The sequence below is a fragment of the Pipistrellus hanaki genome, assembly GCF_964339955.1.
Source record: "Pipistrellus hanaki genome assembly, chromosome: 16".
NCBI classification, from domain to species: Eukaryota; Metazoa; Chordata; class Mammalia; order Chiroptera; family Vespertilionidae; genus Pipistrellus; species Pipistrellus hanaki.
Window position 1 is genome coordinate 17911451 of NC_140518.1, and position 22779 is coordinate 17934229.

At 38.4% G+C, this 22779-nt stretch overlaps 1 protein-coding gene across 7 annotated transcripts in view; it reads right to left on the minus strand.

Annotated features, from left to right (window-relative positions):
- Nucleotides 1–22779, minus strand: part of TANC2 (tetratricopeptide repeat, ankyrin repeat and coiled-coil containing 2) — a 248763-nt gene that overhangs the window by 155143 nt on the left and 70841 nt on the right. For 4 of the 7 annotated variants that reach the window (XM_084861641.1, XM_084861640.1, XM_084861639.1 and 1 more), the window contains exons 3-4: nucleotides 18137–18208; nucleotides 2778–2960 (exon numbers count right to left, since the gene is read on the minus strand). In XM_084861641.1, the coding sequence (XP_084717767.1) occupies nucleotides 2778–2960; nucleotides 18137–18208 (255 nt within the window). The remainder of the gene's footprint in view (nucleotides 1–2777; nucleotides 2961–18136; nucleotides 18209–22779) is intronic. The other 3 variants (XM_084861644.1, XM_084861642.1, XM_084861645.1) reach the window with 1 other exon arrangement.

The following is a 22779-nucleotide window of genomic DNA, read 5'->3' on the forward strand; positions in this document are numbered from 1 at the left end:
CCTAATGGCCAGATTATTTTAATGCATTTTGTTAAGAACCATTCTATGGGAGAAATTTCCTTATGATCAGGTAATCTTTCTCCATTCAACTTTCTCTTTACTTATTCAAAACAAAATATAATTAGGAAAGGAAAGATAACTAATGAACAATTTACTAATATTTTAAAGTTAAGTTTTAGATTAATTTCATTTCAGGTTAAACTAGAAAATTCTTAACATCTCTTTCAATTTGCAGAAAATTGGCCACAGAAAATTTTTTATAATATCCTCTGTCAAAAGACAAATTTCTTTCATTAAGAAGTTTAAAAATGCATTCTCAAACTTTAAATTCTTAGATCCTTGACAGTCTAAGAAAATTAGAACTATGTGTATATAGAAAATAAAACAAAACTGTTTGAGAGGATACATATACTTCAAGCATTGTTAAAACTAAATAGTTTAAACATGTAATTAACCAAGTATACCTCTTACTAGTGGCCTGGTGCACGAAATTCTTGCATGGGGTGGGGGGTGTCCCTCAGTCCGGCCTGAATCCTCTTCAGTCTGGGACCCCGCAAGGGATGTCCGATGGGAACTGGCAGTCAGACATCCCTCTCGCAATCTGGGACCACTGGCTCCTAACCACTCACCTGCCTACCTGCCTGATCGCCTCTAATCACTCTGCCTGCTGGCCTTCTCACCCTCAACTGCCCCCCCCCCCCTTGCTGGCCTTCTCGCCCCCAACTTCCCCCCTGCCTTGCCAGCCTGCTGACCCCCAAATACCTCCCTGCCAACCTGATTGCCCCCAATTGTCCCCTGCTGGCCTGCTCACCCCCAGAAGACCCTCCTGCCGGCCTGCTCGCCCACAACTGCCCCCCCACCCCAAACAGGCCTGCTCTCCCCCAACAGCCCCCCACCAGCCTGATTGCTTATTACTATTTCTCTGTATCACCTCAGTGATATTAGACATGTTATTGACTTTGTTATTATATGTATACTAGAGGCCCGGTGCACACATTTGTGCACGGGTGGGGGTCCCTAGGCCTGGCTGACGATTAGGCCTATCGTGGCCAACTCACCCAGTCTGGGAAGGAGGGACCGTGGGAGGTTGGCTGTGGAGCACAATGATCACCTGGGGCAGCTCCTGCATTAAGTGTCTGTCCTCTGACGGTCAGTGAGCATCATAGTGACCAGTCAACCGGTCATTCAGTTGATCTGTCATAACGGTCACTTAAACTTCTTTATATATATAGATACATTTTTACATTCCTATATATCTTTGCATATTTAAGTTGAAATGCAAACTGGAACAGGCAAATGAAATAAAAAAATGGTCACTCCAGAACCTCAGGCAAGCCAGCTAACTTCTATAAGGAAATAGCTATTTCTTTCTAAGTGTGTGGTAAAATGAAGCCACTTGACAGCCATCAGATTTTTTTTGTTTTGTTATTTTCAGTAATCAGTAATACCTGAAACTGCAAGAAAAAGTGGGTGTTTCTAAGCAATGAAATTTTATTAATGCAGAATCACATAAAATGTATCCTATTTATAGATATCAGAAGAAAATAAGTATTTTAGTAAAATATTACTCAGCTATTTTACTGATTTTTATCTAATAACCCAAGAATCAAAGTAGACTTTGCTATTTCAATATCCCTAAAAACAATAAATATTATAAGAGGAATGACTGATGCTTTGTGGAACTATACAATAAAGAAATACTATTTTAATGAAAAAATATAAGCATTGTAAAAGTTTCATTCAAAATAGATGGAAGAGAGAAAATCTGACTTTGGGTGATGGGCATACATTGCAACATACAGATCTTATAACAACGAAATCCACATCTCGAACCTATATGTTCATGTTGACCAATGTCACCCCAACAAATTAAAAAAAATAAATGGAAGAGTCTAAAATTTCTATTTTCTCTTGTCTCCTCCTATTTTCTTAAGAATTGTCATATGACAATCAAACCTTCCTACTGTCTAGCTCAATGCCAGACACACAGGAAGTAGTCTATACATCCTTTGGGAATGACTTAATTTATTGTCTCCATGTACTCATAATCCAACAAAACTAGTCAACTTTCTGACATCAGATATATACTGATAAGTTAAAAAAAAAATCTAACAAAGTGACCCAGGTTTATTGAACATACTAAAATGTCTTCCCTGAAAAAGATTAAACAAACAAAAGTTCATTTAATGAAGAAAGTTTCAAACTTAACAACTTGATTTGAATGGGCAATATATATTCGAGATCATATTAAAGTCAGTGCAATCCACAACTTATGAATGATAGTAAATATCCTAAGAAGTTGGAGGAATGTACAGTGGAGAGGAAAATATCTAATTCAGCTTTAAAAATAGATATGAAATATACAAATCAAGATTTCAAACACAAACATGACTAATATACCTTTGCTGAACTATGAAGCTCTTATTATCCTAAAATTATAACATCTCCATCTGTTAATCTGACATGAACAAGCTGATAAAATGAAATCAGAACAACAGTGTATTCTGGCAAAACTTGAAATTTCCTGAAAGCCTAGAAAAATATGTCCACAACAGATGGATCATTTAGAAAATAAATACATCAATCTGTCAAACTGAATACTATTCTAATTCTCTAAATTAAAATCAGTAGGAGCTCCTCTTTCCAAGAGTCTATGATATTAGAAAGGCCAAAAAGGAAACAAACCTAAAGATGCACATAAACAGATCTGATATGACCTAAAGTGTCATACTGTTAGGTTTCCTGTTAAACATACTTAATTTAGGTAAGGTCCTTACCAGTTAACTTCTTCACAGGTTGGAGCCGAACACTGATAGACTGATGTGTGAGTAAGGGGGAGGATGGAAGAGAGCGAGACATGCCCTCCATAATCCGAATGTGCTGCATACCTTCACTCACTGGAAGTGGTGGGACGGCGTAGTCTGGCTCAAAAGCACAGTCGCTTTCTGTGGAGATGCCACCTATTAGAAGAGAATGGAAACAAAAGAGTTGGTGAGAAAAGATTCTTCCTTCTCTATTAAAATTTGTCTTTTAGGATGATTCAGAATAACATATCATAAAAGCCTAACATGCTAAGCATTCAGTCGTCAATTAAACCAATCAAAGCATAATATGCTAATGATATGGTAAGGCCGCTCAACCGCTCACTATGACGTGTACTGACCACCAGGGTGCAGTCAACTGGTCAACCAGTCACTATGATATGCACTGACCACCGGGGAGCAGGCAGTCAACCAACTGCTATGACGTGCACTGATCACCAGGGTGGAAGATACTCCAACTGGTAGATTAGCTTGCTGCCGGGGTCCGGCTGATCAGGACTGAGTGAGATGGGCCAGACATGCCCTGAAGCCCTCCAGCAGTTCCTCCCCAGTTGGCCAACCTCCCGGGTACCTCCCCGGCCCCACAGTGGGATCCCTTGGCCTGGCCTGTGCCTTCTAGCAACCCAGGACCCCTTGGGGGATGTCAGAGAGCCAGTTTCGCCCCAATCCTGCAGCCAGGTTGAGGGACCCCACTGGTGCATGAATTCGTGCACTCTGACTCTAGTATAAAAAATAATGATAGTGCAAAGCCATAAGTATTACAATTAGAGCAAAGTTCTTCAATTCCCTCCCACCCACCCCCATCCCCGTCCCATAAGACAAACATGAAAAAAAGATATTCACCTGATAACAATCCAATATATGCATTTGCTACTAGGTCACTGTAACTATTCATTACCCCCTCTCTCCAAAAAAGTATCAGAAAATACAAGTGGATAAAAGACTGACATTATTATATGGTAACCTGAGAATCTTTCCCTAACATTTCAAAAAGAGTAAATTATAAGCTGTTTACTTCCAGTTACATACTGTTAACTCCATCTCCTAGGAAAGTCAGATTATATACTTCAGACCAACTTCCCCCTAAGAAAACTAGAACATTTCTTGGGTGTTCAAAAAAAAAAAAAAAAAAAAAAAAAAAAAAAAAAAAAAAAAGAAATGTAGCCACACTTTGGCTGCTATTATTAATTCCAATTGGTTAAACCTGAAAAGAAAGAAACATTATTTGAGCTATCAGCTGTTAAAGTATGTATACATTTTTTGGGGACGCCCTGTATATATTTTAAATCTTTCTGAAGGCACTGGAAATTTAACAGCATAATGAAAAATTACAGAAGAAAACTGAAGCATGGCATTTAGGGCTAAAGAAGCTTTGGACAGTTTTATAGAGCTAAATAGAGAAATATTGGCATGAAGGGAGAACAAAGTTGTGAAGAGGGACCTGGTAAAACTCCAACACTTTTGTTTGGAAGGCCAAAGGGCTACACTCTAGTAGTAAATATAAACCCAACTAGGACTGAAACCCAGCTCTAAATGTCTACCAAAAAATTAAATTAAGCAATCTTGGATTGCTAGTGCCTGCTAAAAATAAACATAAATCTTCTTAGAGAAAGATAACAATGTCACCATAGGTCTCAAATTATTTGCACAAATTTTCATACACAAAATCTGGCTCTTACTTAAAAATAACAAAGAGATAAGATAACATGAAAAAAGTAAGTCGGAAAGACCATGCAGAAGAAATAGTCTCACAAGAGATAAAAATGAACCAGGAGGCACAGAACTTAAAGTAGTATGCTTAACATAAAAAAGACTAAGATACTTAGGAGTAAATTTAACCAAGGAGGCAAAATATTTGTATACTGAAAACTATAAGACATTGATAAAAGAAAATTTAAAAACATACAAATAAATGGAAGATACCTGTGTTTATCTACTGGGAAGAATTAATATTGTTAAAATGTCCATACTACCCAAAGTGATCTAGAGACTCAAAACAATCCCTACCAAAATTCCAAAGAGATAATTACATTCCTATGCTGACTGTGGCACTATTCACAATAGCCATGACTTGGAAACAACCTCAGTTTCTATTGATGGATAAATAAAGAAAATGTGATTACACACACACACACACACACACACACACACACACACACACATTATTTGGCCTCAGAAAAGGAAATCCTGCCCTTTGTGACAACCTGATGAATCTGGAGGATATGATAAGCAAAATAAGCCAGACATACCTACAAAGACAAATACCTCATAATCTCACTTATATGTGGAATCTTAAAAATACAGAGAGAAGAATGGTGATTACCAGGAATTAAGGGACTGAGGGAAAAGAAAGATGTTCAAACTTTCAGTTGTTAGATAAATAAGTTCTGGATCTTAGCAAATTGACATCTTAATTAGCTTAATTGTGGTAATCATTTCACAGTGTATACATATACCAAAACATCATGTTGTAAACCTTAAATATATACATACCATTTGTGTTTATCAATCATAACTCAATAAAGCTAGGAAACAAAGAGTGGAAAATATAAAAAACAAGCACATGGTCTTGCATGAAATGATGACAATGTAATTTAAACCAAGAAGTAAGATTAAATCAATTGTTCCCAATTATGTTAGCTTTAATTTCAGCATATGAAATTCTAACTCATTTTGAAAACTGCTAGGGTATATGATCCTATATAATAAAAGAGTAATATGCAAAATGACCATCACTCCAACACACAAGATGGCCACCCCATGAGGACACAAGATGACTGCTACAAGATGGTCAGCAGGGGAGAGCAATTGTGGGTGATCAGGCCAGCAAGGGAGGGCAATTCGGGGGGACCAGGCCTGCAAAGGGAGGGCAGTTGGGGGCAAACAGGCCTGCAGGGGAGTGCAGATGTGGGGAACCAGCCTTTAGGAGAGGGCAGCTGCGGGGAACCAGGCCTGCAGGGGAGGGCAGTTGGGGGGGACCACACCTGCAGGGGAGGGCTGTTGGGGGTGATCAGGTCTGCAGGGGAGGGCAGTTGGAGGTGATCAGGCCTGCAGGGGAGGGCAGTTGGGGGGGACCAGGCCTGCAGGGGAGGGTAGTTGGGGGAAAACAGGCCTGCAGGAAAAAGCAGATGTGGGGAACCAGGCCTGCAGGGGAGGGCAGTTGGGGGGGGTGGGGAAGCCAGGCCTACAGGGCAGTTGGGGGCAACCAGGCCAGCAGGGGAGGGCAGTTAGGAACAATTGGGCCAGCAGGGGAGCAGTTAGGCATTGATCAGGCTGGCAGGCAGAAGTGGTTATGGGCAATCAGGCAGGCAAGTGGTTGGGAGCCAGCAGTCCTGGATTAGAGAGGGTGCAGGCTGAGCTGAGGGACATACACCCACATGCACGAATTTCGTGCACTGGGCCTCTAGTGCATTATAATTTAACCAGTCTCTTATTTATGGCCACTTATGCAGTTCTTTCTAGAGGTAGATCCTAAAAACAGAACTCCTACAGTAAAACTGCTGAGAATTTCTATTGAGAAATACTGACCAAATGCTGTATTAAAAGTCTGTATTGCCCTAGCTGGTTTGGCTCAATGGATAGAGTGTCATCCTGTAGACTGAAGGGTCCAAGGTTCGATTCCTGTCAAGGGCACATTCCTCAGTTGTATGCAGGAGGCAACTAATTGATGGGTCTCTTTCACATGGATGTTTCTCTCTGTCTCTCTCTCCCTCCCTTCACTCTCTCTAAAAGTCCATGGAAAAGTATCCTTGGGTAAGGATTAACAACAACAGCAAATCTGTATCATGTTGCATGTTTGTTTTTTTTTTAAGCATGCTTAATATTTGAGGAAAATGAAAGTATGGAATTTCAGCAATGACTTAAAATTATGAAAACAAAAACTTGATAGACTGAACAAGAGATTAGATAGAATTAATAAACTGGAAAATAAAACATTTATGCATCAAGGGCACTATCAAAAGAGTGAGAAATTCTCAGAATGATAGAAAATATTTGCAAATCAGGTATCTGATAAGTGTCTAGAATTCAGAATATATATAGAACTCCTACAACTTAACAATAAAAATACAAACAATACAATTTAAAAATAGGCAAAGGACTTGAAAAGACCTTCAAAGGAATGAAGATCTACAAATTAATAATAAGCACTGACATTAAAAGATATTCAACATTACTAGTTACAGAAATGCAAATCAAAGCCATGATGAGATATTGCTTTAAAACCACTAGGTGTTTTGTTTTTTTAATCCTCACCCAAGTATATGTTTTTCTGATTTTTAGAGAGAGGGGAAGGAAGAGAGAGAGAAAAAAACATTGATGTGAGCGAGAAACATCAATTGGTTGCCTCCTGTACAAGTGAGTGAAGCACCTCTTTTCACTTGAAATGTTCTAAGTAAAATGATAATTTTAGAATCTAATAATACTCCTTAAGGAATAATATTGCAATTAGTCCAATCTGGATGTCCTAGTTTACTTTTCTGCTTAAAAATATTTTCCTTCATCTTCTCTGTCCTATAAATTGTGCTTGAACTCATTGTAGCTATAGGGAAGGAAAAAAAGCCTAAAAAACGTATGTTTTAACTAAAGAAAAGTACTGGGAAGCATTCACATAATTGGACTGTATTAGTCAATCTTGGGTAGATTGGGCTATCAGGTTCAGAACTACTCTGATGTGTCTTTGATTTGGGGCCTACTCACTGAAGGGTCAGTAATTACATAGGTAATGCTCTTCTTCTTTGTGGTAGGTCACAGGAGTGTAGGAGGCCAAGTCAAGTCAGAGGAGCATATTTAAGGCCTCTGTTCACTCACATTCCATCTGGCATACTTTAAAGAGAACTAGTAAAAAATTACATAGCAAAAGAAATAAATATAGAATTTTATAACAGGGAGAAAGTAAAAAATTGGGAACCCAATTTACCAAGCATATAAGATAACATTAATTGGTACCCCAAAGTACTTAATCTTTACTTCCTACCTTTCCTTTTACTACCACTTTTCTTGCTTCAGTCAACCAAACATAAGTTACTGAAATAAGGTGATGGAGATATAATGGCAGAAAAATATAAACTGCTACTTTGATAGAAAATATTGAGTTATGTTCGATACATAGTGATTAGACATTCAAAAACTGATCTAAGAAAGCACAGAAATAGTAAGTACATGGACAATAAAGAAATATTAGGGCCCGCCCTGGTCAAGTAGCTCAGCTAGTTGGAGAATCATCCTATATACCAAAAGATGGTGGGTTCAATTCCCAGTCAGGGCACATACAGAAGGCAACCAATCAATGTTTCTCTGTCACATAAATGTTTCTCTTTCTCTCTCTCCCCCGCTTCCTCTCTCCTTAAAGTCAATCATCATCATCATTATCATCATCATCTCAAGTAAGGATTAAAAAATGAAATATTAGTAATTATGATTCAATAAAATTTCAGTAATCACTGTCATATATTTAATACAGATGATCATTAGATATTAAAGTTCAAGTTAATTTTAAAATTCTTTACCTAAGGCAATCCCTATTCTAAAGAACTATATTCTAATATTTCAAGTTATGTAAATAACCACAAATAATACTTACAAAACAAATCCCCAACATGATAATTTATTGAACTATATATACACGATTTGCAAATTTTTCAGTTTACATGTCATACTTCAATAAAAATTTATTTTTAAACATACACAGAAAAACAAAACAAAATATAGCATGGTGATAAACTAACTCCTAAAGTCAAGAACTCTTACATATTTCAGAAACAATGAGGTTTTTCCTACATTATTCCAAATGTTCTTTCAAATCAAGGTTTATACCACTTTTTGAGTTGATAATCCTATATATTATAATAAAAGGCTAATATGCAAATTGACCAAATGGTGGAACAACCAGTTGCTATGATGCACACTGATCACCAGGCGGCAGATGCTCAATGCCAGAGCTGCCCCCTGGTGGTCAGTGCCCTCCCACAGGGGGAGTGCCACTCAGTCAGAAGCCCTGAGCTGGGCTCATGGCTGACGAGCATAGCAACGGTGGCGGGATCCTCTTCTATCTTTGCAACAGCGTTAAGGATGTCTGACTGCAGGCTTAGGGGGCAGGCCTAAGTCGGCAGTCAGACATCCTCCGAGGGCTCCCAGACTGCGAGAGGGCACAGGCCGGGCTGAGAGACCCCCACAAATGCACAAATTTTGTGCACTGGGCCTCTAGTATTCTCATAAGTCAATCTATCAGGCAAGAAACAGGCCAAGAGAAGTGTAAAAACTAGTATAGGATCATGTAGTCCAATAGCATGAATGCCTATGTAGAAAATTCTAAGGAATCTACCAAAAAAAAAAAAGCTGCTAGAAAAAAAAGTGAGTTAAGCAATCTCAAAAGTTAAAGCAGCAATTTTCAACCTTTTTCATTTCACAGCACACATAAACTAATTATTAAAATTCTTCAGCACACCAAAAAATATACTTTTTCCAATCTGATATAAAAAATAGCTATAATTCTGATTCATTCACACTGGACGGCTATTGTTATGTTAGCTGTTGCTATTTTTATTTGACAATTTAAGGAAAAAGAGGTCAGTGCCCCTGAAATAGCCAAGGACTGCATATTTTAAAAATTTTTGTGGCACACTGGCTGAAAATCACTAGTCTATAAAAAAGCATTATAACAATAGGTGTTTTATCTGCCTTGTTTCTGCCCCTCAGTCTGATTGAAACCTGGGTTCTGGGAGGATAGGGGTGGTTTAGCTAACCAGGCCTCTAGTCTCCTGTGAAGGCCCAGAGCTGACCTTTCCACCTATGTATCCTATCGGTGTTTCCGTCTCATGATCATGATCTCAGCACAGAAAGAACATCTTTTCTTACAGAGGCTTGAATGCACTGGCTAGGATTTCTCAACACAGTTGCAAAAAATAGTGAAAGCAGGCATCAGAGAGGGAAAACTCAGCTTTTTCTTACAATGTCTGCATCAATGAGCTACAGATAGAAGGGAATCTTGGTGAGATATATGTTATGAATGCAATCTATGTGAAAAAGCCCTTTAGAGGGAATACTACTCTTGTTTTGTAGGAGAGAAATCAGAGGAGAGAAAATCATGAATGTATGAATTGTAAGAAGGCCTTCAGTAACTATTATTCCTGTTACAAACATGGGAGGTTTAAAAATGAAGGGAAACTCTTTAAATAATTTCATAACCAGTGAGCATCTCGGCTATTTTCAACCCCAAAATGTATATGAAGTATCACACTGAAGACAAACTTTATTAAGGTAATAAGTGTGGAAAATTCTTCAGGAACATCTCTAGTCTTGTGGTACATAAGAGAATACATAATGGGAAGACAATCTATGAACACAGAGTCTTATGGGAAAGCCTACAGCTGAATCACTCATTTTACTATTCACCAGAGCATCCATCCACACTGGGAAGAAACTCTACAAATGCATTGACTGAATAAAAAAAAAAAAAAGCCTTCAGTAGGAACATTAAGCTCACAATGTGAATACACACAGGAGAGAAACACTATAACTATAATAAATTCAGAAAATTCTTTAAAAGGAACTTTATTTAACCTTACTGTACACATGAGAACATCCTGGTTAGGAAATATGTGAATGCAGTGACTATGGATAATTTATCAGAAGTCACTCATCCCATGGAGAAAAAGTGAACACACAGAGAAACTTTTTAATGTGAGAAAGGCTTCAATGATCCCCTTCACCTTTATAGACATATAAGAATTCACATTGGAGAGGAACCTTTTAAATATATACAATGTGGGAAAGCCATCAGCCCAAAATTTTCCTTGTTGTACATAACAGAATTAATATAAAGAAACAAAGAGTATGAATGTTTAACAAGTACCAGCAAGGATTTGACACTGAAAAATTTCACTAGGTTCCAGTTCCAGGAAAGATAGAACAAGCATATTCTACCTTTACTCACTCACTGAATGCAAATATAAATCCTTGAAAAGATGCACAGAGCTCACTTACAGTTTCCCAAGAGGACAAAAACAAACAAACAAACATATACATATTTATTGATTGCTTGATTTTAGAGAAGGAGAGAGAGATAGAAACATTAATGATGAGGGAGAATCATTGATCAGCTGCCTCCTGTATGCTCCCTACTGGGGATCAAGCCCACAACCTGGACATGTGCCCTGACCAGGAATTGAATTGTGACCTTGTGTTTCCTAGGTCAATGCTCAACCACTGAGTAACATTGGTCAGACTAGGCTATAAATTTTAAAAATAAAATACTTACATATAATTCAAAAAAAAAAAAAAAAGGACAATATCCATAGCAGAAAAACAATAAAACTCTGATGAAAGAAACCAAATATATAGATGGAGAGAGTTCATATTCATGAGAAGGAAGAATCAAAATTTTCAAAATGTCAGCTCTTTCCAAATTGACCTAACAGAGCAATTGGAATTAAATTTCAGGAAGTTATTTTTGCTGATATCAACAAATTAATTCTAAAGTCTACATGGAGAGTCAAGGAACCAGAATAACCAATTCAATATTTGAAGGGGAAGAACAAAAACAGAGAACTGACAATACTAAACTTCAAGACATACTATAAAGCTACAGTAATCACAGTATGATACTGTGAAAAAGAATAAACAAATAGATTAATAGAATAGAATACAGAGCCTAGAAATGGGCCCACATATAGTTAACTCATCTTTGACAAAGGAGCAAAGAGAAAATACATGGAGAAAAGACAAGCCTTTTCAACAAATAGTGCTGGGACAACTAAACATCCACATATTTTTTTTTTTAAAAAGAATCTAAAAACTGAGCTTACACCCCTCAAAAAAGATTAACACAAAATGGATCATATACCTAAAAATAATATGCAATATTATAAAACTCCTAGGAGAAAATCTCAATGACCTTGAATATGGCAGACTTATGACCTTGAAAATCATTGTCAAAAAAATAAGAAAAACTTCAGACTGGGAGAAAATATTTGCAAAACTCACATCTGATAAAGAACTGTTATCCAAAACACACAAACTCAACAATAAGAAAATGTAAAACACAGGCAAAAGGCATGTAGATATATACCATTAAATTGCAAATGAAAATGATAATGATATACCACTGCATAGCTATTAGATTAGCCAAAATCCAAAACACTGACCACACCAAATGCTGACAAACAAAAGGATGTGAAACAAAAGGAACTCTCATTCATTAACAGTAGGAATGCAAAATGGACAATGTACTTTGTTAGAAAGTTTGGCAACTTCTTACAAAACTAAACATACCCTTACCTTATAATCCTGCTCCTTGGTATTTATCCAAATGAGTTGAACTTTATAGCCACACAAAAAACTGGACATGGATGTTTATTACAGCTTTACTCATTACTGTCAAACTTGGTAGCAACCAAGAATTCCTTCACTAAGTGAATGGATAAATAAACTGCAATGCATCCAGACAATGCAATATTATACAGTGCTAAAAAGAAATGAGCTTATCACACCATAAAAAGACATAGAGGAACTTTAAATGTATATTACTAAGTAAAAGCTGCCAATCAGAAAAAGGTACATATTGTACAATTCCAACTATGTAACATTCTAGAAAAGCCAAAACTTATGGAAACAATAAAAAGATCAATGGTTTCCAGGGATTGAGGAAAGAGAAGGATGAACAGAATGTAGAAGGAGGATATGTAGGCCAGTGAAACTATTCTATACTAGAGACCCGGTGCACAAAATCTGTGCAGAGAGGTGGGAGGTAGGTGTGTCCTTCAACCCGGCCTACACCCTCTCTAATCTGGGACCCTTCAAGAGATGTCTAACTGCCACTTTAGGCCTGATCCCAAAGGGCAGTTGGACATCCCTCTGACAATCTGGGACTTTTGGCTCCTAACCACTCGCCTGACTGCCTGCCTGCCTGATTGCCCCTAACCACTTCCTGTCAGCCTGATCGCTCCCTAATTGCTCCCCTGCCAACCTGATTGACGCCTAACTGCTCCCCTGCCAACCTGATCACCCCCAACTGCCCTCCCCTGCTGGTCATCTTGTGGTGACGTCATGTGATGACACCTAGGCTTTTATTATATAGGATAGGAAGATACTATAATGGTGGATACACATCATTATATTTTTCTAAAAATCCACAAAATGTACAGCATCAAGAATAAACCCTACTGTAAAAAATTGTTTTGGATGATTATGATGTGTCAATGTAGGTTGTAACAAATGTACCACCGTGGAGCAGGATGTTAATAGTGAAGAAGGCTGTGTAAACATGGGTGTAGAGGCATATAGGAATTCTTTGTACTTTCCATTTAATTTTACTGTGAACCCAAAACTACTCTAAAATATAAAATCTACTTTTTAAAAATTAAATATACAAACATAACAACAAATAAAAAAGGCTGCATATCTGAGGAGTCTGAAAATAAATAGTAGTGGGCAGACTGGGAAAGGAGCACAGAACATGAAGTTCCACTGAAGTGGTGGTGAATTTACCACTTTTTAAAAAATACATGTTTTTATTTATTTCAGAGAGAGGAAGGGAGTCGGAGAAGAAGAGGGGTGGAGAAGAGGAGAGAGAGGGAGAGGGAGAGGGAGAGGGAGAGGGAGAGGGAGAGGGAGAGGGAGAGAGAGAGAGAGATCAATGCTGAGAGAGAATAACTGATTGGCTGCCTCCTGCACACCCTCTACTGGAGATCCAGCCCAAAACCCAGCAGCATGCGCCCTAATTGGGAATTGAAGCATGACCTCCTGGTTCATGCATATGTCAACCACTGAGACACACCAGCTGAGCAACTTATCATGTTTCTTCCTCAGGTATTGCCTGACCTGGACTCAGAGGCAGCCCAAAACTCATTAAATGTACACAGGGTTAAAAAACAAAACAAAACAAAAACCCTCCAAGTAAATCGCTCTCTTTCTGATGAGGAGTAGAAAAGAGGGCCCTTGAAGATCTGAGAGACCAAGGGAAATCCCTATCTCCCCCTCCTTCTTCCCCCCAGTTTCCAGGCAATTCTATGGCAGCAACAGCACAGAGGTAGTAGTGGTGACTGGGCAGGTACCTAAAACTCTGAGAGAAGGTAATCCTTTTCTCTGACTTAAGAAAATATGATCCCAAAAGTGTGAAGCAAATTCTCATTGCTGCTTTTCCTCTTATCACTTAACATGGATACAGATACAGTGGCTGAAACTGAACAGCAGAACAGGAAAACCAGAGTCCCTATTTTTTAGCTAAGTATGGGAAGGGAGATTCTGGAAAACTGCAAAGTGTTGGTGAGATTAGGGTGAGGTCGGATAGCAAAGAAAACAATCCCATCAAGTTGAGTATTAACTTCTGGTACCATCTCGGAGCTCTGCATGCATGGATCTGGTTCTAAACAATATACCACAGGCTTTGAGAATATAGCAACAAGATATACCACCACTTTGATCCCAGAATCGATAATGGATCACATATATGGAACTGATCTAAGGAGTACTACTGCAAGTGCTTAGAAAAATGAACTGACACACTGGGACCCCAGCCACTAGAAAATAGTTAGGAACCTTTGTCCTGAACATAATCTAGTTGACTGGCAACCAATCAACACACACACACACACACACACACACACACACACAATTTTCCTTAGGTTTTAAATAAAACCCAGGGTCTCATACCATCATACTCAAAATGTCCAAGATGTAATCCAAAATTATATGGTATATGATCCAACAGGAAAATTTCAACTTGAGAAGGAAAAAGTCCATAAACAGATGTCATTCCTAAATTTACACAGATATTAGAATAATAAAACAATGAACTTAAAGCAACTATTAGAAGAATGCTTCAATAAGTAAAGGCAAACATTCTTGAAAAGAACATAGAAAAATCTCAAAATACGGTGTATATTTATGGAGGTAAATGGCATGGACATCAGCTATCCTACACCATTCCCAAGGACTGGACTTATTCTAATATCTCCTTTACTGCACACGGTTTTCCATTCAGTTTATAGTATTTTCACTTATTATTTTATTTATTTATCACCAATTCAAACCTGAGCCTTTGCCTAAAAATTTTCTAAAGATAGTTAAATTCATCAGGTTTCTATCAATCTCATTTCTTGAAAAAGAGTCTTCTGGGCGTTTCTAAGCTACTCCAATCTGTTCTGGTTGCCCTCTGTCCCTGTTTCTTTCATTGTCATCCTAAAGAGTTCTTCACTTTCTCCTTTGTTAAATTCCCTATTCCCTGTAACCAATTCCTTTTATTTGGCTAACTTTTTAATTTTGATGGGTTATATCCTCCAACAGATTAATAGAAAAGGCAGGCAAACACATACCCCCACACACAAAAAAACCTTACATGTCTTAAAACATCCCAATTTTATTCTTATATCTGATCAATAGTTTTGATACATATGGAATACTAAGGTTGAAATTATTTTCCTTCAAAATTTTGAAAATGATGTTCCATTTTCATTCAGTTTTATAATGCTTCCACTGAGAGGTCCAAAGCTAATTGATTCCTGTTACTTTGTATATGACAAGTTTTTTCCTTTCTCTGGGAGCATGAAAAATCTGTTTGGACCAGTAATTTGAAATTTCCCTATAATGTATTTTTATTGGTGATTATATTCATCCACTGTACTGAACACTCAGTAAGCCTTTCAACCAGGAACCTCAAGTTCAAGGAAATTCTTTTGAATAATTTTTATTGATGATTTATTTCCCATTTTCTCTGTTCTTTTTTTTGGAAACAACTATTACTTTAAAATTGAAATTTCCTGGACTGGTCCTGTAAGTTTCTTAACACTTTCACTTCTTTTCTATAATCTTTTTTCTTGCTCAACTATTTTAGAGATTTCTTCAACATTAATTTCCTATTACTTCTGATAGCTTTTGATCTCTGCAATCAGAATGTTAATGGTGAAAGCCTCTTTTAAAAATCAGAATATTATTCTTTTGTAGTACCTCCTCCCTGTTTTGTGGCTGTATTATTTTCTCGTATTTCCTTGAGGATGTTAATAATGATTCAATTATTTTCCTCTGTAAAATTTCTGTTCTCTCCAAGTTGCTTTATTATGTTTATTTTAATCTCCATTTTTAAGAGGATTTTAAAAACTATCTAGTAATCTTTCATTAGCTGCTCCTACTTAGGAGAAAAGGCCTCAAAGGCTGACTGGGAGCTTTGATATATGGAGTGATCTAGCTGAGCTGCTTACTTAAGAAACCTCTGATGACTACATTTACGTCTTCCTTTTTAGTCAGATTCTCAAAACAATTAAGTAATAGTATAAGTTAAAACTTCCAAATCAACCTGCATAAATTATTCTGCTTTTTATTATGCAACAAACTATTTTATTAAAAAAATACAACTCCAACACTTGGGAAGAAGGAAATTGAACAAAAAGGGAACAGGATTATGAAAAAGAGCTTTTATAGGATTAAAACACCACACATTTATAAATCTAAACTTTGTTTTATTTGTAAGTAAAGAGTTTCTAAGAAACCAAACTCCATAATGACTGCCTGAAATTCTGTAATATATTTAGGTTCTTAATTCTCATTCTCTTACAAGATCACTTCATTCATTCAACAAAATTTTTTCGGTAATTACTATATACCAGAAACTTATTCTTGGCACTGAAAATAAAGCAATAAACAAATCAGACAAAATCTCTGCAATCATGGAATATTCATTCTAGTTTTGGACAGAGAAAATAAAATAAATACAAAGGAGATAAGTACCATGAATAAAAAAGAGTAGGAGTGCCACTCATGTAATCTGTGTCTGTGTCTGTGTCTATATCTATATCTATATCTACATCTATGAAAGCATAAGTGACCAATATGACCAAATGATTGAAACGACAGATCAACCAGTTGCTATGACATGTACTGACCACCAGTGAGCAGATGCTCAATGCAGAAGCTGCCTCCTGGTGGTAAGTGGGCTCCCACAGCCAACCTCTGGTAGCTGGCCAACTGCCTGTGGTCCCTTCCCCAGCCAGCCAGCTACCATGAGCCCCTGATGCTAAACCATTAATAGACAACCTGCTTCTGGGTCAAGGTTTCATATGTAGCAGAGCAGCTCCCTTGCTGCGATCTACTGAAAGTCAGCCCTTGACACAAGAGTTTGTCTCGCTCCCATCCTCTCCCTTCTTTGGGGGCTGCCTGCCTGCCACGGTGGTGGAGCAGAGGCAAGGGAAGGAGGAGGTAGGAAGGCAGGGAACTGTGCGGTGGCAGGGTGCCGATGGCAGAATTGGCATCTAGCATCCATTCCTCCTACACCTGGCTCAGAGACCATCACCTCCTCTCCCAGTTTACTGGGACTGGGAACTGGGGTTGGGTGGCAGAGGCCACGGCCACATTCCCAGTGGGGCCAAGAGTCAGCTCCCTCCTTAGGACTGGAGGCCAACCTCCTGTGGTCCCTGCCCCCAGTTGGCCAACCTCCTGCAATCCCTCTACCCATCTGTCAGACCCTGATCACTGGCCAAACCTAGGGACCCCACCCGTGCACGAATTCATGCACCAGGCCTCTAGTTTTAAATAAGGTAATTGAGGGAAGGCCTATCTAAAAATGTCACTGGTACATCAAATTTTAACCTAGTTTGGAAGCTGTCACTTCAAAAAAGAAAACAATTAAAAGCCTATAATGATAAATTTTGAACAGAAAAAGAAAATAAGAAGATCCTAATTTAAGACAGTAATTATAAGCAAAAGCCACCTCTTCTGAGAGAGCTAAGATTATAAATATAGCATTTACCAAATTTTTAAAAGCCAGTGTGATGATACGCTAACAAGCATTACTGTTAAACATTTACTTCTGGCCCGGCTGGCTTGGCTCAGTACTTGAGCACCAACCTATGAACCAGGAGGTTGCAGTTCAATTCCTGGTCAGGTCATATGCCCAGATTTCAGGCTTGATCCCCAGTGGGAAAAATGCAGGGATCAAGCGGTCAATGATTCTCTCTCATCATTGATGTTCCTATTTCTATCTCTCTCTCCCTTTTCCTTCCTCTCTGAGATTAATATAAATATATATTTTAAAAATTTACTTTTGGTTATATTCCATAAGTGTTACCCAAACATATACCACAATGCTCCAAAGTTACTTAAAACCTTAACATAATTTAAAAATGACATGAGATTATTTTTTATTTTCTTTTACCTTTAACAAATGATGTCATATACAACTATTTTAAATTAAATGTATTGGGATATAGAACCCTAAGACTGTAACGACTAAAACCCTAGAATATGTAAACTAGACCCAGTGAAAACCCCAGACCTCAGATTAAGTACTAGGAAGGTATAGCTGATATCTTTTCTTTTTAATTTACCTTGCCCAGAGCGACTTTGACGAGAGTCTACACTTGACTGTCTTCGATCCGGTGGTTCCTCGCTCCCTCCATCTGCATAAAATTAGAAAAAACATAAGCAAACAGATAGTAAAATTGATGTAATATAGACTCTGGTTTTGCCTATATCTTAAAATTATTATATGTATAATTTGTTTCCATTTCTTATCATTTCAATCATTAAAATATTTGAGGATATTTCCTATATAAACCAAAGGTTCTTATCCTTAATTTTTGTGTGTGTGGGGATAGTTTATTCTCCCTCTTAAAGGGTATCTTTCCTTATCCACTTTGCATATAATAAAGCTATGTTATCAACTCTGAAGTTCATTCATAGAATTGCAATTTAGAAGCCTTGATTTAAAGCAATGCTAAATGAATTACAGCTGCTTATTTATCTAAAGTAGTGATCGCCAATCGGTGGTCCATGGGCCACTGGTGGTCTACGAGGTCCAAAAGGTTAGCGACCACTGACCTAAAGTACATCAAATAATCCCCAGGGCTATATGTTTTACTATAAAAAAAATTAAGTTTACATGTTTTATGAGTGATAAGAATACTTATTATCTATATGTATAAAATTCTAAGCAACCAAACAACTGGTTGACCGGTTGCTATGACGCACACTGACCACCAGGGGACAGGGGCTCAATGCACAGAATCGGGCTCCTTCCTATCTGGACTGGGCCTGTGGGGATCAGGCAAATCCAGTTATCCAATATCCCCTGAGGGGTCCCGAATTGCAAGAGGGCACAGGCCAAGCTAAGGGACCCACCAGTGCACAAACACTGGGCCTCTACTATAATACATAAAAGAGCAATGTAAATCAAAATCAGAAAAACTCAGAAATGAAAAGACAGAAACCAAGAAAGAATCCTATATAATAAAGATGTGATTTGCAAATGGTCGTTACGCTGTGAAGCATAACGACTAACTGAATCATGGATCAGCAGGAGGGAAGGGCAGTGAGCTACAAGTGGGCAGTGGAGATCTATAGGAGGGGGCAGGGCAGCAAGCTATGAGGGGGGTGGGGAAGGAGGGAGTTACAGGAGGGTAGGGCAGCAGGCAGAGACCTACTAGAGGACAGCAGTGAGCTACTGGAGAGCTACTGCCGCACGAATTCATTAGAAAAAAAGCAAAAATCATTTCAGTAATGAAGACTAAATGATTAAAAAACACAAAAGCAAATAAACACAACAAAAAATATTTTAAAAACAGAAAGTAAAAGAATGAAAATCTTTAACAAATTATTATTTTTAAATATATATTTTATTGATTTTTCATAGAGAGGAAGAGAGAGGGATAGAGAGATAGAAACATCGATGAGAGAGAACCATCAATCAGCTGCCTCCTGCACACCCACCACTGGGGATGTGCCCGCAACCAAGGTACATGCCCCTGACCGGAATCGAACCTGGGACCTTTCAGTCTGCAGGTGGACACTCTATCCACTGAGCCAAACCGGTTTCGGCAACAAATTATTTTAAAAGAAGAAAGAAATTAAAAAGGATTTGCAAGATGACAACTGTTGGAAATAGGCAAAAACTATCCAGATATGAATAAAAATAAGAGTCCCTACAGAAGAAAATCAAAGTAATAAAATGGACAAATATAAAAACTATAATTTAAGAAAGCTTCCCTGGAAAAAAAATGTCTATGTATGTGTAATATATATGGTTATATGTCTGTGTAAATTCATGTATACATACTCACACAAACATATACATACATATATGAAATTACATATAAAAACACCATGTGTACTTGAGATAATCAACTTAGATCAAGGCACCAAATCTATAGGAGGGGGCAGGGCAGCAAGCTATGAGGGGGTTGGGGGAAAGAGGGAGCTACAGGAGGGTAGGGCAACAGGCAGAGAGCTACTGGAGGACAGCAGTGAGTGTAATAGAAAGTGTAATTCTTTTATATTTAATATAGAAAATTACATTTTCTATTAAAATTCCTGGTCTTTAAAGAAAAAAGGGTAGAAAATCCTTTGGGCATTTAGGCAAAACATCACATGATTTATAAGAAAAAGTAATAGAAGAAAATTACATTTTCTATTAAAATTCCTGGACTTCAAAGAAAAAAGGATAAAAAATCCTTTGGGCATTTAGGCAAAACATCACATGATTTATAAGAAAAAAGTAATAGAAGAAAATGGAATAATATATTTAAAATACACAAAGACATATTTGAAGGTTTTCAATCAAATAAAATTTACCTTTAAGTATAAAGAGTAATGACAAGCTGTTATCAACATGCAAAAATGTAGGAAATATTGTTCTCTTCCTAGCTCTAACAGAGAACTAACATTGGGCAACCAAAGTGACTAGAGACACATCAAAATAAGGACTGGCAATAAGAATTACACATACAGGGAGAAACCAAGATGGCAGCATAGGACAATACCTATAATGCTGCCTCGCACAACAATTTCAAAACTAACTGGAAGACAGAGGGGTCCCAGAAGAGAGAGAGCAAAATATTGAAAATCTATTTGAAGAAATAGTGACAGAAAACTTTCCCCACCTGGTGAAAGAAATACTTACATGTCCAGGAAGCATCCAGAACACTAAACAAAAGGAATCCAAAGAGGATCACACCAAGACACATCATAATTAAAATGCCAAGAGTAAAAGACAAAGAGAGAATATTAAAAGCAGCAAGAGAAAAAACAATTAGTTACCTACAAGGGAGCACTCATACGACTGTCAGCTGATTTCTCAACAGAAACTATGCAGGCCAGATGGGAGTGGCAAGAAATATTTAAAGTGATGAATAGCAAGAACCTACAAGCAAGATTACTCTACCTAGCAAAGCTATCATTCAGAATTGAAGGTCAGATAAAGAGCTTCACAGATAAGAAAAAGCTAAAGGAGTTCATCACCACCAAACCAGAATTATATGAATTGCTGATGGGAGTTCTTTAGGAAGAGGAAGAAAATAAAGATAAAAATTATGAACAACAAATACGTATCTATCAACAAGTTAATCTAAAAACCAAGGGAATAAAAAATCTGATCAACAATATTAACTGATGAATATAAGAGAATCAGGGACATAGAAAGGGAGTGGACTGTCAATTCTCTAGGGGAAAGGGTAGTGGGGTGCGGAAAGAGACTAAACAAAAAGAGTATACCTATGGATGAAGACAATGGGGGGGGAGGTAAGGGCAGAGGGTGGGGTAGGATCCTGGTGGAGGGGAACTATAGGGGGGAAAAAGAGGAACAATTGTAATAATCTGAACAATAAAGATTTATTTAATTTAAAAAAAAGGAATTACACATACAATTGATGAAGGTTTTAAAACAGAGACATTATAGATGTAATAATGGCTATAAGACCTGACAATGTATTATAGATACAGAGCAAGTCAAATTATTTGCATAATACGGATTTCCTCATTGGGGAGTGTAGAAGGTATAGCAGGACTATATCTGTGAAATTAGAATTTACTCACGAAACATGAATTAAAGACTTAGTACAAATATACAGGGTGTGGTAAAAGTAGGTTTATAGTTGTTCTTATGGAAAATCTATCCTACATATGCAAATTGACCAAACAGTGAAATGACCAGTCTCTATGACGCACACTGACCACCAGGGGGCAGACACTCAACACAGGAGTTGCCCCCTGGTTGTCAGTGTACTCCCATAGGGGGAACACTGCTCAGTCAGAAGCTGGGCTCACAGCTAGCAAGTGCTATGGATGTCTGACTAATGGACATCCCCTGAGGGCTCCTGGACTGCAAGAGGGTGCAGGCCAGGCTGAGGGACCCCAAACCCCAAGTACACAAATTTCATGCATCAGACCTACACTATAAAATAGTAAGATGCAAATCGACCATACTTTTGACACCCACCAGCCAATCAGGAATGAGTATGCAAATTAACCCATCAAAGATGGTGGGTTAATTTGAATATGTAGGTGCAAGTGGCTGGGGGTGGGGTGGGACATTTGCGTGATCACAAGGGTGATAAATCAGGCATTCCGCACCACCCCAGCTGCTCCGGGCCTCTGAGCAGCATGGGAAGGTGGAAAGGTGGCTCCAGGCTGTAGTGAAAAGGTGGCTCTGGCCAGAGATGGGGCCAGCAGCCAATGGAAGGAGGATCCATTCTTGCACAAATCTTCATATATGCAATACCCTAATATGCAAATAGGCCAAACAATGATTGCTATGATGTGTGATGACCACCAGGGGGCATGCATGGAATGTGGGGGCATTGGCAGCAGGCAGCAGAGCGTGGAATATGGTGAGCATTGGCTGTGGCAGGATGGTGGAGAAGGTGAGTGGGGGTACCAGACCAAAACAGGGTGCCAGTCACTGTCATCAGGACGAGCTTCTGGTGGCAATTCTTTGCTACGGTGCATACCACAGTCCCTCCCAGTGCTCACACCTGCTGCCATGGCCGGCCCTGCTCACACCCATTGCTAGTGCTTAGCACCAGCCCCGATCACTTGGCACCATCAGTGGTGTGAGTAGTGGCTGCCAGCCCTGATCACCCCTGAGGGCTTCTCCACCTTCCCCTGCTCCTGTGGGGCAATCAGGGAGGCAGCCACCACCCACACCCACTGCTGGCGATGGCCCCATTCGCAACCACTGCAGACACCAGAGCCGCTG